This window comes from Danio aesculapii, chromosome 13, assembly GCF_903798145.1.
Source record: "Danio aesculapii chromosome 13, fDanAes4.1, whole genome shotgun sequence".
In the NCBI taxonomy this organism is placed as follows: Eukaryota; Metazoa; Chordata; class Actinopteri; order Cypriniformes; family Danionidae; genus Danio; species Danio aesculapii.
The window spans coordinates 16,741,222-16,758,599 of NC_079447.1; the positions used below are offsets into that span (position 1 = coordinate 16,741,222).

The 17,378-nt window shown below is 34.5% G+C and overlaps 1 protein-coding gene across 1 annotated transcript; it reads left to right on the plus strand.

Annotated features, from left to right (window-relative positions):
• The first annotated feature begins 14 nt into the window (after nucleotides 1-14).
• l2hgdh (L-2-hydroxyglutarate dehydrogenase) lies at nucleotides 15-15,920 on the plus strand. The gene is made up of 10 exons (XM_056470805.1): nucleotides 15-266; nucleotides 2,592-2,707; nucleotides 2,788-2,939; nucleotides 6,736-6,867; nucleotides 8,930-9,092; nucleotides 11,288-11,322; nucleotides 11,705-11,872; nucleotides 11,965-12,122; nucleotides 14,466-14,597; nucleotides 15,426-15,920. Exons 1-10 carry the CDS (start codon nucleotides 160-162, stop codon nucleotides 15,619-15,621), a joined length of 1,359 nt encoding a protein of 452 aa, XP_056326780.1. The 5' UTR covers nucleotides 15-159; the 3' UTR covers nucleotides 15,622-15,920.
• The last annotated feature ends 1,458 nt before the right edge of the window (nucleotides 15,921-17,378 follow it).

Below are 17,378 nucleotides of genomic sequence, written 5' to 3' on the forward strand. Positions count from 1 at the left end.
CGGTCCCATTGGCGAGCGAGTGTACGTCAGGGGCGGGGCCTCGAAGGACAGATTCAGCGCCCTCGCGGAGACATTCCTTTACCTGAGAATAATAAACCGGACTGACCAGCACTATGGTCACACGGTTATTATTGCAAGTGTTTTAGGAAAAGTCCAACTATGCTTTGTGGAATAATGATGCGAACTTTCGGTAGCGGGTCTGTGTGCGCGCGGTTACTGTCACAGAGAGCAAAGTCTGCAACGTGCAGAGCTGCACATCACAGCGGGTGAGAATTACTACAGCAATAATATATAGAGTACTTAAAAATCATAGTACACAGTAATTGAAATTAAAGTAAGCCTTCCGAGTGTTCTGTCACACGAAGTACTGTGTTAAAAGTACTGAAAGTCCTTCAGGTGTACTATCACTGTTAGTGTATGTACGGTGATACTGTGGTCAGAGTTCATTCAGGGAGCCTTCAGCTAATGATGGACTGATTTGTTGTGTAGTTCAACGAAACTAAATGAACGCTGTCTCACCGTTTACTCACAGACATTATCTTCCAAACACTTTTGACTATCTTCGTCTGTAGAAAATGATACAAGATATTTTGAGGAATGTTGTCCCCCATTAAGTGTTTGGTTAGCTTTAACTCCCATTGCATTGAGGAAAAAATATTTATTCGTGTTCCACAGATAGTCAAACAGGATAGTCATGTTTAGAAGCACATAAGGGGGAGCTAAATAATGACATAAAGTTTATTTGTTTGGTTGGACCATTCTTTTAAAGTTATTATTTTCATCTTTTCCGAATAGCTTGCAATGCTGAAATCATATTTTATAATTAAAAAGTCATATCGGTGCTTAGGTTCTCTCTATCGTTTTATTAATTGTTTATCATTTCAAGTAAGAAAAAATTGATTTAATTAATTTTCCCTATTATTGATTATGCTGATACTATTTATAACAATACCTCTGCTATTAAATAAAACCTTTAAACACTGTCTTCAACTCTATGTAGATTTGTTTTAAGATGGGCATATAGAGTCCATCATTGCATATTATACAAATCTCTTGCATCAACCTATTTTCCGTAGACAATATCATTGGTATTTGTTTCTTTTTAAATGTGGTAATTTTAGTTTACCTTCTTATTTAAAGCAGTTTATTGTTCCGTTTACCTCTTCATTTTCTCTTCGACGGAATTACTTTTTTGTTCCAACAATTACAACATTAAGTGGCCGTAGGTCCTTTCAATACAAAGCTCCTGTTGACTGGAACAGTCTTCCTTCTTTTTTTAAATCAATTAAGACATTTAGACTTTTCAGGACTAATTTATCTTCTTTTTTGGAAAATACTTGTAAATGTTATTAATATTAGTTCCAATTTAAATGTTGATTTATTTATTTGTATATGAAATTTTTGTACTTTTGATTATGTTTTTGTTTGCTTAGTCTTTAGACTGTGGGAATTGTTTCAGGAGAAGTGTGCTGCTTGTTTGTTTCTTTCTTTGTTTGTTTGTTTTTGTTTAGATGTACACTGTAAAACCCCAAAAATTAAGGTAACTCAAACCATTTGAGGAAACCAATTGCAACAAACCATTTAAGTTCAAAAACTAATCCTAATGAGTACTGTAAATTTAATCCATTTGAATAAAAGAATCAATCTGAGCACAGTAAAACACATTAAATAAAGAGAACTCAAACCAGCAGAGTACTGTAAAACCCAATAAGTTGTCAACTCAAACCATTTGAGGAAACTGATTGCAACGAACCATGTGAGTTAAACTAATCTATATGAGTACTGTGAACTTACTCCATTTAAGTTGAAGTAATGAGGTATTTAAGTAACCCATTACCTCCAACACTGAGTTTAAAACTTTTTTCAAATGAGTAGAATTAACTTTCAGTCAATTCTGAGTTAACTACACTCATTTGATTTGATAAAGCAGACTGTTGGGTTTTACAGTGTAGGTTTGTTATGTGTTGCACTTTGTTTGATTCATATATTTCTTAGGGACCTCCTTGAAAACTAGATGGTTCATCTCAAGGGGCTATCCCATTTAATAAATTCAAAATATACTGTTTTGAAATAAAATATTATACACTTTGAAGTATTAGACTTAATAAAAGCTACAAGTGAATTCAGGCCTCATAAATGCACAATAATTTGACAAAGTATAAAAACGACAAAAAATGACAGATTTCCTAACAATTGGATTTAAAAGTGATATTAAATTATTAGTGTTATTAAACATAAAAAACAACAGAGGTAAACTAAATATAGGTAATCTGAGAATTAGGACTGTCATGGTTTTGAGATTTGTGCTGACAACTAATTGCCAAACAATAAATTTTTTAAGTTAGCTGTAAAAATTGTAAATGTTTAAATGTTTTACACACCGTTATCCTTGTTTGTTTTTGTTTATGCACGTGAATTTCCTTTAATTCAAATTCACACGAAACCATTGTTCTAGTTTTCATAATTAATTGCGATTAGATCAAATAGCCAGAATCAGATGATTAATCAATAATAGTGGAAAGTCCAACGAGAATGCACAATTAAATATATCTAATATTGACTAATAGCCCATATTAATCCATAATATGTAGCTCATTCGATGTGGCCATTGTTGGTGGAGGGATTGTTGGGTTGGCGTCCGCCAGAGAGCTGATCCTCAGGCACCCAAACCTCAGTTTTGCACTCCTGGAGAAAGAGAAAGAGCTTGGTAAGTCTGCATTAGTTCTTGATACATCTTAATATCCACCCTGACTTCATATGGATTTCTTACGTGTTTTTCTCCCGCAGCTCTCCATCAGACAGGTCATAACAGTGGTGTGATCCACACTGGGATTTACTACACTCCGGGCTCCCTGAAGGCTCAGCTCTGTGTTCGCGGAGCTACGCTCGCTTATGAGTACTGCCAGAAAAAAGGGGTTCCTTATAACAGATGTGGGAAGGTGAGATCGAGCACAAGGCTTCTAACACCACAGGCCCTAATTACACATGCTATTAAAGAGGAAAAGACAATTCTGTCGTCTTTTACTCATCCTTCACTTGTCACAAACCTGCTTGAGTTTGTTTCTTCTGTTGAACACAAAAGAAGATGATTTGAAGAAAGCTGAAATCCTGTAATCATTGACTTTCATAGTATTTTTGTGAAATGTCAGTGGTTATAGATTAATCCAGGGGTTTTCAAACTGTGGGGCGCCAGCACCTATTAAGGGCGGTGCGAGACATTGAGGCGTGCACTCGAGTAAATTATGATGACGATTTTTATGTGTTCACTAGAGAGAATAATATGATTAACGTTAGGTCCACAGCTAACTATCAGGCACCTGTAGAGTTAATGCGTTCCAGTAAAATATAGACAAATAAAATGGACTGGGTGCTTTTTAAAATAAATGACACTAAATGTATGAAAGTCAAACCGGTGACAAAAAAAGTGCCCTTCTGAATCAAATCAGCAGGATGCCCATCTGGATCTTTCACTTACTCTGAAGACTACAGACTATGTTAACATGGACATCAGTAATAGTTATTTGCCTTAATCTGAATAAGACAATAATATAATTACGTGAAGTGCTTTTTGAATGTTGCGTCAACAGGCTATTCACGTTTCCTGCAGAGTCACATGTAATTTTGGGTGTTTCATCTTCAATTTCTCGACTTTAACTGCAGTTCGGCAGTTTAATTGTTACTCATGACCATTTCATTCATGTCCCCGTGACAAACAGGGGTATTAGGACTGGTGGAAGAGTGGAGTTTTTATTGATACCGCACGTTGAATGGAAAGAAAAAAAACTTCCGCATTTCATGATGTGTGTGTGCGTGTGTGTCTGTGCGGTCCTTTACTGACAGCTAAGTGTGTGGATCTTGTCACAAAATGTGGCAAAGTCCTACATGACGATAATAGTTTGATTGCGGTGTTTACTTCAATAATGCCACTAATATCTGCATACTCCACATGTCTTAATTCCATTTTTGTTTAGTTCAATTATGACTTTAGTCGGTTTAAAGTAATCAAAATCGCTGTTTACAGTGGTAGACTCTCAATCAGAGTATTGTCTTAATCATATTAAAATCGTATTAAAGTATTGTTGCCCATGTAAACATACTCAATGTTTGACCACACCGTCAGGGCTCTGCGAACTTGGCTTTGCGAAGCAGCATTTTCTGTATGTACGTAGATCAAAAGTTGTGTCCTAAAAGTTTGAAAACCCCTGGATTAATCTAACACTCTTAAAATTGCTCAAAATAGCTTTTATTTTGTGTTCAGCAGAAGAAAGAAACTCATAGAGATTTGGATTCACTTGAGGGTGAGTAAATTGTGAATAAACTATATATTTTTGAGTGAACTATCCATTTAAGATTTGCGTGTACATTGATCCAATAATCTGATCTAATGTAAATTAATCTAAGTTTATAAGGTGATCTAAAATGTTTTGAGCTGGTATACTTTTGACCAGAGAAAACCAGCTTGCAAAACTACAGTACTAATTAGTTTTAACTACTACAGTTTTAAGCGGTGTAGAAATGCTGCAAAATGAGGATGCTCACTCACTGAATCACTCACTCACATTACTTCAGATTAGTCCATGATTTATCAGGAGTTGCTACAGCAGAATGAACTGCCAATTACTCTGGCATATGTTTAATGTGGCGGATGCCCTTCTAGCTACAGCCCAGCACTGAGAGTACACTAACTAGTGAACCCTCAGTGTTGGGAAACACCCACACAATCTCAAAATGAGGATGCTCAAAAATAAATAGATTTTCTGTATTAATGAACTCCTATTCATTAATTTAATTCAGTGTTTGGTGTAACTGTGCCTTGTGTTTTATTGCTTTTGTCTTAGAAGCACTTATGCTTAAGCACTCATTTTTCAGTAAGCTTTACAGGCAGATTTTTTTCTTCAGACAGACTGGATGATGGTTAGTTCAGATCTCTGTGTTTGAGTGCTGACTCACTGGATTATTACTATTAATAACAAAGTATTGTTTGATAATGTAAAATGATATTTCCTATCCACACACTACACCAAAAGATACAAATAACTGACTTAAAACCAGTTTTACTGGTGAAAATACTAGTATTGTAATAGTTTTGTCCACCACCTTATAAAATCTTTTCTTTTTTCAGTCATTATTATTCTTTTCCTGATCATTCTTGTTTAGCTTTTTTCCCCCCATTCATAAACATTAGTGGACATGTTGTAGAAAAAATGTTATCTTAGCCAGATGAGATTTAAACTTGACCACCTGAAATTGTGACTGATTCTAACACAAGTAAATCATTCGGGATGTTTGTTTGCTTGTTTTTGCATATTTTATGCTGCTTATCTCTTTTATTTTGTGTGAGCTTTTTATCACAGATCAAAAAATCAGAAATGGGCCAAAGATACAGCTCTGCATTAGTGTTGGCAGTGATATATTGTATTAATCACGTCCAAGTTTTACATACTATATGTGTGTGCTATGTATAGTTATTTTGTATCAGAGCTGGGTAAAGATTAATTGCATCCAAAATAAGAGTTTGTTTGTGTGTACTGTGCATATTTATTATGTATGTATAAATACACATGCATGCAAACATGTTTTGTTTTATTTTATTTATAATTAGATATAAAATATATATGTGAGCAATTCCAGCGTTATGGATGTGACATGTGCAGTAAAAACTCAAAGCATAAATTCACAGAGAAAGTATATGTTGGCATCATATTGAAACATCTGTTTATATTCTCCAAAACAACTGACCACAGAGTTATGGGAGCAGAAAAAAATCAGTCTGTCAACATTTTTTATATTTTAAACGAGGAACATGCGTTAGGGATGTGACAAAGTCTGCGTGTTTACAGTACACAACATACTTTGTAGAAATTCTGTAAATTAAACTGCACAACCCAAAATAAATAATGCTAATCAAAAGGAGAAGAGTCGGCTCACTGTAGTATACAAATAATTTATTTTATTTTATCTGACATTTTTGCGTTTATGTGGAAGAAGCATCGTTATGGATGTGACACATTTCTGTTATGGATGTGACGGATGCGAAATTGCCACTTGTGTGACTTGGCTACATCAAATATAATAGTTTGAAAACACTGACGAGACATTTTTGAGTATATTTAAAGTGCTGTAAAATACTTGCTTACACAAAAAATGTAGAAACGGTTTCACTATTTTGGTGAAAACTAATTTTTTTTTCATGGCAAGGTTGATATTTGCATGGAATTACTCATGTATATAATATATACATTTAAATATCTGTAACAAAAAAATGTATAATTTAGTTTTAATGTATGTGTGTGTATCACATATACATAATAAATCTATATAATACACACACATATATTATCTCAAAACAAGCTTTTATTTAGGATGCAATTAATCTTTGCCCAGCACTATTATGTATAAATACACACACACACACACACACACGCGCACACACATACACACACACACATAGAAACAAAACTATACAAACATAAATATGTACATATTATTAATGTTATATTTAATTTGTATAATGTACATTTATTGTATATTTTACATCTAAATATAAATAAGCATTTTCTCTAATACATGCAGACACATTATTATGTATTTATATATCCATAATAAAGTGTCAGTATAAAGCTTTTTGTGTGTGTGTGTGTGTGTGTGTGTGTGTGTGTGTGTGTGTGTGTGTGTGTGTGTGTGTGTGTGTGTGTGTGTGTGTGTATTTGTGTGTGTGTATTTGTGTGACTTCAGCTTATCGTAGCAGTGGACAGAGAGGAGATTCCCCGTTTAAAAGCTTTATATGAGCGTGGTCAGAAAAACAATGTACGAGATCTTCGTCTGATTGACGCCAAAGCCATCAGAGAGAAAGAGCCATACTGCAGGGTAAGTGACGCTATCTGTGTGAATGAAAGATCAGGTACATATTTTCTAGTTGCTTGTGTATCATTTATTGGTTTGATCAGTAACCAACAGATTGCAAAAGTCCTAGTGCAGGAGACCTTAGTCCCACACTGTTGCTAACACTCAGATATTAACGCATTATTAATGTTATATGCATTTATATGTTGTATAATGTGTTTTAAATTCACTATTAGTTATTTTGGTTTGTGTTTAGCCTCACACATTCATGTTCGGTTTCATGCAATTTCTTAAAGAGCATATTGTATTTTACAGTGTCCTGATATTGTGTTACAACAGGTTTAAATGTGTCTATGGTTTGAAAATATTGCAATTTTAACATTGAATATGCATTTAATATTAGAATTATTAATCATCTGTAATCATCCCCCCCCCCCAGTAAGCCAACTCTCCCCGTAAGCCAACTCTCCTCAGGGGTCCGTTCCTCGTACCTCGCTTAAATGATCTAAGATGTTTTGGCAGATCCTGGATCTTTTAATCTTGATAACTGATCTCTGGCTAATTTGGTTCTTCAAACAAGTTCGCGAATCAGATTAAAATGTCTGGATGAACTGATCTGAGATTGGAGCTTGTGTTGTGAAGGACAAATCTGTCGATCAGCAATGCAACGATTGGCTGACGGCACAGCAGCGTAATGACATCATCTGATTAATATTCAGTTATCCATGTGAGCAAAATTATATAAAATGCGTAGTAAACAGTTTGTTAAATATGATACCCATCCAATAACTTTCCACCTTTGCTGTGGGCTACAGGCTTTACACTTTGATGTGTCGAGAGTATTTAGCAATTTATTTAGTTTCACATTTGAAGCAGATTTTCTTCTATCATAGTAGCCTAGGCCTATTCAATTTGCTTAATCGGTGTAAGGTATAATAACGGGAAAGGTGTCTGCAACTTTTGCAAAGCATCAAATCACCATCATATTAGCTGTAAAAAAAACACATGCATGACTGCATTCCTTAAAAAAAAAAAAAAAAAAGTTGAATATTGTGCATGTCTATTATACACAAATTGTACTAAAGCTGGGTCGGTACCTTAAAACAGTAGGTGTTTGTGTCTAAAAAGTCCATATTAATAAATGTTCTCTTTGAACCCCTTAGAGAGAACCACCCATCTTTGTACTTTTATTTCGGAGTGAAGATTGCATGTTTTATTTATATATATTTAAACTTGCCATTTCAGAGTTGTTGACGTAGATTGGTAAAAGCCAAAAGATTAGAAAATACAAGGCGATTCAGAGTCATTGTCTCTTTCTTTGAGAGACTAAGTGTTTGTTTTATCTTGTACTTTGCAGACTATTTATGTTGAAGGGCAGCTACATTACAAACTGCATGTAAAAGATTTTTCTAAAAAAAAAAAAAAAAATGACCTACTTTATAATGGTTTGGAAAGAAGTAGCCTTACCAAGGCTGGATTCATTTAATAGAGCGGTGTCAAAAAGTCAATAAAGAATTCAGTTCTGCATTTATTATGAGATTATTTTTAAAAATGCATTGCTATTCTCTCTTGAATTAAATCGAATCAGTAATTATACAGAGCATTATTGTTATTATTTATTAAATGACTCATTAAATTGTATTTTATTAAAGCCTAGCCCAACCCTAATCCCAACCTTCACAGTTATGTAAAAACAGTAATTATTGATGTATAGTAATTGTATTGTTATAATAATATAAATATTTTGTTAACTTCCAGCCACAGATATCTTCCTTTTAGACTTTACTCAGCCAAAAGCACAATTGCTCTTCCTCGTGGGCTTTCCTTGTGTATGGTTAAAAACTATCCTAGAGCACCATCTGTTCTGAATCGATTCAACACAGAATAGCAATGCATTTTGAAAATCTCTGATTTTGATGCAGATTTTATTTTTCAGCTATAATATAAATAACCATTTTCTATTTGAATATGTTGATGATATAAATTGTAAACATTGATTGTGTTTGTCGGTAGTAAAGTTTGGTTCAAAAGTTTGCATCAGACAGTCAATAAAACAATATCTGACAGTTTCTTTCTTCATATATAGGGCATCATGGCATTGGACTCTCCATACACAGGGATTGTTGACTGGCGGGAAGTTGCTCTGGCGTATGGTAAGGACTTCCAGGAAGCAGGCGGCACCGTGATGACTGACTTTGAGGCGTCTGACATGAGTGTGGCAGCAGAGAGCCAAGCCGACAGCACTGACGGTGAATCACATGACTTTACTGATGCCCTAGACCTTTTATTTTCGTTTCACTTGCAGTTGAATTATGGGAAAATTAACCAATAGTTATTATCATCCCATATAGTTCAACCTCCCCAGCTGATTGATTAGATTAAGAATTGCAAATATTTTTTTGGATTACTGGTTATGTAAAATGTTATGTTTAAATGTGCAAATGAGGTACTATTTAACCCTCCTGTTGACTTTACAGGTCGAAAATGAACTGGCCACCATTTTAACAGCAGAAAAAAAACTAAACAATGTTTCTTTATCTTGAAATTTAAGAACTTTTCCTAAAATGACCACATCATTAGAAATAAAAAAAAAAAAAAAAAAAATTATATATATATATATATATATATAAATTTTTTTTTTTCATGAAGACTGAAACATATTTAGGGTACAACGTTTGTTTGCTAGCTATAAAACCATTTCTACACCACAAAAAATACTGACACACACACACACTCAATAAAAATCCGCTGCTCTAACTTTTATGAATAATGTCTTGCTAAAAAGCCTTTTAACACTTATACAGGTTTTTTTAGCATTAGAAAATATACTTTTTACTTTATTAAAAAACAAGTGTCGTCCACTGATTAAACATCCATGAAAAACTCCACACTGATGAAGGAAAATTTTCATTTACAGAGTAGTTCGCAGAGTTTCGAGGACTGCAATGAAATATAAAAGCTTGATTTTAGAGGTTTAGTGAAGGCAGCTCATTTTTGACATGAAGGCGACCAGTGTATATTGAAGTCTGGCACAACAAAAGGGTTATTGAATTGGGAAATTTTGCAAACATTTCTAGCACAACAATTTAAACATTGGATGAACTCGGCTTCAAAATACTTGTTTTACCTATTAGAGTTATTCGATTTTGGGCTATTTTTTTTTTTCACTTATAATTCAGGAATTTCTGCGAACTGCCAGAATGTTGCTTTTTTTGTAGAGCAAAATGTTTCATATGATCAGGCATGCTATGTATGAACACAATCCTTTGTAAAAACATTCAGTATGTAGATATGAATAAAAATATATATGTTTGAAACACGCTGAAATGGAGATTTTGGGTTCAGTACAGGAAAAAAAAAACTTATTTTGAGAAAAGAGCCTTTAAAAATGTGTATTGCAATTAGGCCTGTCACAATATCTATTTTTTTGTTGTTCGATATATATTACACTGAAATATATTGCAATAAATGATAAAATTGTCACTTTAAGACCATTTTACACCACTCGTTATATTATGCCAGAATGACAATATAATATCACAGTGCAAGTACACTCTTCCAAACAACATTAATGTAATAATGAGGCATTGAAATCAGAATGTGAAAACATAAATCCTAAATAAATAATAATAAATGTTAACATAAAAGTGCAAGGTAAAAATGTAACAGAGGCTGCCAGATCTATTATCAGTTGTGAGATATCCACATGAAAATATACTAAAGTCATTTATAGTAAATACTGTAGTGCTTTTTAACTATATTGACACTGACACCTTCAATAGAGATAGAGATGTTGCACAGCTAAAATGTTGCTAGAATTGTTTTTTATGTATAGGCGATATATATTGCATCATCAAAACTGATTGAGGTCATGTTCATGTGTATCAGAATCAGAATCAGTTTTATTGCCAAGTGTGCTTCACACACACAAGGAATTTGTTTTGGCTACAGAAGCTTCCAGTGTACATAAAGTGACAAGTGACAACACAAAATAAATCTGAAAAAATAAAATAATAATAATAAAAAATGATGAACATTAAACAGATGCGGTTAGTGAAGAAACCTGGATGTTGAGTTGTATGTACAGATTGTTATAAATATACAGGTTATAAGGTGCTGTGTACAAGTGCGTATGAGAAAGTATTGCACATATTTATTGCACAGTAGGGGAATATTTAACTGTTCATAAGGTAGTTTAACTTCATAAGGTATATTGATAAGGTATATTGATTATTGTGACAGGCATAATTGCAATTGAATTCTACAGACATAAATAAACAAATTGTGCTACAAGAGATGATTAAAATTGTGTTTAGTCTTCGTTCTATTTCTATTTTTTTTTCTTTTTAAATCATGAAGAGCCAAAAAAACTAAAATCTCAAAATGGAATGTTTGCCATTAGTGCCTGTATAATAACTTTATTCATCTCTCTATATTTGTTCAGGGCAGAAATATCCCATCATTATCAGAAGCTCACAGGTGAGAAACGGGTGTGTGTGTGTGTGTGTGTGTGTGTGTGTGTGTGTGTGTGTGTGTGTGTGCGTGCGTGCGTGCGTGCGTGCGTGCGTGCGTGCGTGCGTGCGTGCGTGCGTGCGTGCGTGCGTGCGTGCGTGCGTGCGTGCGTGCGTGCGTGCGTGCGTGCGTGCGTGCGTGCGTGCGTGCGTGCGTGCGTGCGTGCGTGCGTGCGTGCGTGCGTGCGTGCGTGCGTGCGTGCGTGCGTGTGTGTGTGTGAGAGAATCATGCATTTGAAGTGCTTCTATTATCCTTATTTGTTGGTCACTTTGGATAAAAGGGCTAAATGATTAAATGTAATGTATGTTCTGTAAGGTTGTTGTTTGAGGTTGCCAGTGTTTGTGTGCAGGGGAAGGAGGTGCGTTGTGCTTTTGTGTTGGCGTGTGGTGGTCTCTACTCTGACCGCTTGTCTGAAATGTCTGGATGTAGTTCAGAGCCTCGTATCGTTCCCTTCAGAGGAGATTACCTGGTGCTCAAGCCAGAGAAAAATTACCTGGTCAGAGGCAACATCTACCCCGTGAGTGGAAACTCTCAAAACAAACATGTAAGATCACATATATATATGTATATATTAGAATGGCTGTTTAAGGACTCTGTTTGTGTGCTAAGGTGCCAAACCCACGATTCCCATTTCTCGGAGTCCATTTCACTCCTCGAATGGATGGAAGTGTCTGGCTGGGTCCAAACGCAGTGTTGGCTTTTAAACGAGAGGGATATAAACTCTATGACTTCGATGCACAAGACTTTGTTAATGCACTCTCATACAGGTACATGCTCATTTAACTTTGCCTTTTGCAAGTCTAGGGTTCATGCAGAAATCAAAGAAATGAATGCATTTATTCGTTAAGGATACACTCTATTGCTCAAAAATGAGTTAAAGACATTTATAATTTAACAAGAATATTCTATTGCAAGTAATGGCTTTTTTATTGCAATAATAACAGACGATCACAATGTAAATACAACAGATAAAATTATAATACAAACAATACAGATATTACTTTTTGCAACATGTGGGATATAACAATTTTAAAGAAGTATAAAAATGGTATAGCAAAGAGAAAGACAACAAGAAAGAAAGAAAAATAAAAGCGAAAGAGAGGGCACATGAAAAATACAAATTAATGCAGATTATTAAATAAAGCACATGTTTTAGACGTTTTAACTGCTTTCTTGTCATGAGACTCTGAAATGGTATTCAATCACAGTTGCAATTCTTGTTTAAACAATACAAAATTTGGTTTACATTTTGTATATTTACACTAATGTATAAAAAACTTTCCAATAAATAATATGAGATTTATACAAAAACTTTAATTAAGGAATTTTTTCTTTAGTGTAAAGCCCCAAAACAATATGTCTATAGCTTAAAGAAAAATCACCACAAATCTTTTGGACAATAAGAGTATTCACATCAGACCAGAAAGTTTTAACAAAGGAACAATCCTAAAATAAGTAAGCAAATAATAGTTTTATTTTTTAATTTCAGTTCATCAAAGAACCCTGAAAAACATATTTCATGGCTTCCACAAAATTATTCTAATAATTTATTATATATAATAATTTTAATTAAATATTAAAGCAATTTCTGAAGGATCATGTGACATTGAAGACTGTAGTGCCTGCTGAAAATGCATTGCATGAAGAAACTAGATTTAATGTATTGCATTAAACTGTATTTTTTACTGTATTTTTGAACAAATAAATGCAGCATTGGTTTAGAATAACAGACTTTTAAAGAAAAAAATTATTAAATCCAACTGAACTGGAAATATATATATATATATATATATATATATATATATATATATATATATATATATATATATATATATATATATATATATATATATATATATATATATATATATATATATATATTAGATTGTATTAATATAATTAATATTTATTAATATCGCTGTAGTGTTATAGAATTTGAAAACAATGTGTTCCCATAGCAAAAATATTGCATTCTGTCGACAACTAGGGAAAATGTTTCTTTGGAAAAAGAAGCAAAAATCTGGGTCACAGGGAAACTATTAAAATGCAAGTGATCAGAACCAATATATGCAATATAAAGCGGAGAAAATGAGTTTTGAATACGTCACCATTTTTCTCAGAAAACATATTTCTAAAGGTGCAGTTGACCTGAAATTTTCACTGGATGTTGGTAACAACCAAAGAAATGTATATATGCAAAGAAAATTAAACTAATTAGAATACAAATGAAGTTATGTGTAGTAAAATAAAATGACACAGGGAAGAAGAAATGAACACATGAAGAAAGGGAGGTGTAGAAAGGCAGTGAAAGCCCAGACAGCTGAAATCTCTCAGTTGTTCTTCAGCAATCCTCTGCCCTTTATTAATATTAGCTGTTTCAGTCAAACATCTACATTAGCAGGATGATAAAGATGAAACCAGGGTGGACATTACAGCAATACAATGATCCAAAACACAGCCAAAGAAACTCCAAATGCTTTCAGAGAAAATCAAGCTGTAGAATGGCCCAACCAATCACCTGACTTAAATCCAATAAAAAATATAAATTAAAGCTCCGATTTGATCTATTTTTACACTCTGTTGAAGTCTATGAAAAACTCAACCCGAGCAATTCATGTGACTTCATTCTCCATGAAAGAGGCGTCTTTAAGCTGCCGTCACCAAAAAAGCCTTTTATATTAAGTATTAAATACATTTGGGTAGTTGCTCCTTGTCATTCCATTGTTATTACACAGAACTCTTTTCTTTTTTTTTTTTTTTTTTTAATGTTTGTATTGTTTGGGTTTTTACCAAAATCTGGTTCAATTCTGAAAAGGATAACAGTCACTTATTAACCTGTTAACCTTCATGACAAGGAAAAGCTCTAAAAGTTAAGATTAAAAACAAAAAATGCTGAGGACAAATTTCCATCTCAGATAATATGTTTAAACAGTTGAATTAAGTATTTTCAGAAGATTATCAATTTCACATTTCAATTCCTCAAATAATGGCCCCATTTACCTCTGTTGTATGTTCCCCATCGTAATCTCGATTTTTGGTGATTTCAGATCAAAATTAGTTTTGATCTGCGTGTGTTGAATAAAAAACTCAAGTCTTCATGGTGTTTTCAGTGGTCTGCAGAGACTGGTCATGAAGAACGTAGTGTATGGAGTTGGAGAGATATATAGAGGTGTGTTTCCTGGCGCTCAGGTGAAGATCCTGCAGAAGTTCATACCCGAACTCAGCCCCAGTGATGTCATCAGGTACGAGCACACAACAACACACCGTAAGGGTTATGCTGAATCTCATTTATCTCACTATTGCTGTACTTAAATAGTGCTTCCTTGTTTTGGGAGGAAGCAGACTCTGTTGCTTTTGACATATGTCAAAATTTGTCCAATTCACCTTCTTTGGACCTAAAACCAACACTGTTTGTACGATGATAACAAATGGCAAAGAGAATGGGATGTACTTTAGCCACACCCTACCCTACCACCTAGCAAGGCCTTAGCAACCACTCAAAACACCCTAGAAACCACCTAGCAACACCTTAGCAACCACTCAGAATACCCTAGCAACAACCTAACAACACATTCGTAACCATCTAGAACACCTTAGCAACTGCCTAGCAACGCCTTAGAAACCACCTAGAACATCTTAGCAACTGCCTAGCAACCAATCAGAACACCTTAGCAACCACCTAGAACATCCTAGCAATGCCTTTATAACCACTCAGAACACCCTTGCAACACCTTAGCAATAAACATGCCAATCTATACTAGATACATGCTAACATATATGTACTTATCTATGCCAACTGTGCCAACTACTTCAAATTTCAAACAGACTGCGCTTTCTCAAGCCACCATAAAGTTTGTCTACTAGCTTTACTTTTGTAGTTGAAACTATTTTTTTTTTAAATGTGTTCAGGAGGGCTAATGATTCAGGAGGGCTAACAATTCAGGGGGGCTAATGATTCAGGAGGGCTAATGATTCTGACTATAATTCTGAAAATAGCCAAAAGCTGTAATGATGTTAAACACGAACAAACAAACCTCCTTGCGTTTTGGCTTGTGTGTGTGTTTGTGCAGGGGGCCGTCAGGTGTCCGGGCACAGGCTTTGGATGCTGAAGGAAACCTGGTGGATGATTTTGTGTTTGACAGTGGGAAGGGTGAGCTAGGCAGTCGCATTCTGCACGTACGTAACGCACCGTCTCCTGCTGCAAGCTCATCTCTGGCCATCGCGGAGATGATCGCGGATGAGCTGGAGAAGAGATTTCAGCTGTAGACGCTCCTCAGATGATCCTGCCTTCATTACTCTTACACACTCATTCAGAGTGGAAAGCCGTGATTAGAGCTTTTGTTTTTTACATTTTATAGTGTTGGAGAAGTAATAATTTAACAAAGAATTCTGGTGCTCTTTTCTATTGTGTGTTTCTGGGAATTATGCAGATTTTTGAGAATGTTGTGTGTTAACAAATATGATGAATTATTAGGAAAAAGCAATAACTGCCTTAATGTACAAAGGTAGTTGGCGTTTAGAGAATATTTTCACTCCATTACTGGAATAAAACAAATTCAACTTCACGTTTGGATCCTGATGTTATCTTTACTGTCTAATTTAGAAGAATAACTCTTCTCCTTTGTGACTTCTAGATTTAGAGTTTTCAGTATTTTTGAGGTTTTAAGAGTTACTGTTGAAATGCTATGATTTTCCAGATTTTTAATTGTGTTTTTTGACTTGCAATTCTTACTCAATTATAAAACGCATGATTTTGGGGAAAAAAATGCATTTGATGCTTTAATATTTTATTAATGGACATGACTGTTGGACCCAGAAGAGTCAGACAGTCTATGAAACTAAATGGGTTCTTCAAGGAAACAAGGTTGTTCAAGGTTTTTTGAGGATGTGACTCAAAATACATTACCAGACAAAAGTCTTGTCGCCTATCCAAGTTTTTTAGTTTGGTAAGTTAGATCGTTTGGTATCAGAAGTGGCTTATATGAAAGGCGAAGACCTCTAGATTACGGCTATTTAACCAAAATAAAACATGATCATCTTGATTTTTAATTATTGAATTATTATTGAATAGACAAAAGTCTTGTAACTTGACAGAAATAATGTACAGTATAGAATATAAAGTCATGCTGCAGTGGAAACAATTAATATTGTGTGACTCCTATGAGCTTGGAGGACTGCATCCATACATCTCTGCAATGACTCAAATAACTTATTAATAAAGTCATCTGGAATGGCAAAGAAAGCATTATTGAAGGACTCCCAGAGTTCACCTGGAGTTTTACCCCAGACATGCTTAATAATGTTTATGTCTGGTGACTGGGCTGGCCAATCCTGGAGCACCTTGACCTTCTTCGCTTGCAGGAACTTTGATGTGGAGGCTGAAGTATGAGAAGGAGCGCTATCCTGCTGAAGAATTTGCCCTCTCCTGTGGTTTGTAATGTAATGGGCAACACAAATGTCTTGATACCTCAGGCTGTTGATGTTGCCATCTACTCTGCAGATCTCCCGTACGCCCCCAAACTGAATGTAACCCCAAACCATGATTTTTCCTTCACCAAACTTGACTGACATCTGATAATCTTGGGTCCATGCGGGTTCCAATGGGTGTTCTGCAGTATTTGTGATGATTAGGATGCAGTTCAACAGAGAATTCATTAGAAAAATCTACCTTCTGCCACTTTTCCAAATGATCAACTAGAGGTCAAGTTATTATTTGTTGCTCTCACAACTGGGATTGACGACAAGACTTTTGTCAGGTAGTGTAAGATGATTATTGATATTTTTGTGCATCTTGAAGGGAATGTGCCACATAAAAAAAAACATGCCAGAGATATTTATTTGTGTTTGCTTGTTTTGGTTCATGGAAATGTTTAGTTCAATTAAATGTTTAATTTAGTTTTAAATACTTTCAATTAATAAATGACATTATGATCAAAATAAAATTGTATTAACAAACACAATCGTATAAAAGAAAAAATATATACTAAGGTTAAACGAAATAATAGTGATGATAAATTGTCAGA

Coding starts and splice junctions, on each gene's coding strand:
- l2hgdh (XM_056470805.1), top strand. CDS start 160: ATGCTTTGTGGAATAATGATGCGAACTTTCGGTAGCGGGTCTGTGTGC. Junction 9,093..11,287: donor CCAAGCCGACAGCACTGACG/GTGAATCACATG, acceptor ATATTTGTTCAG/GGCAGAAATATCCCATCATT. Junction 11,323..11,704: donor TCATTATCAGAAGCTCACAG/GTGAGAAACGGG, acceptor GTTTGTGTGCAG/GGGAAGGAGGTGCGTTGTGC.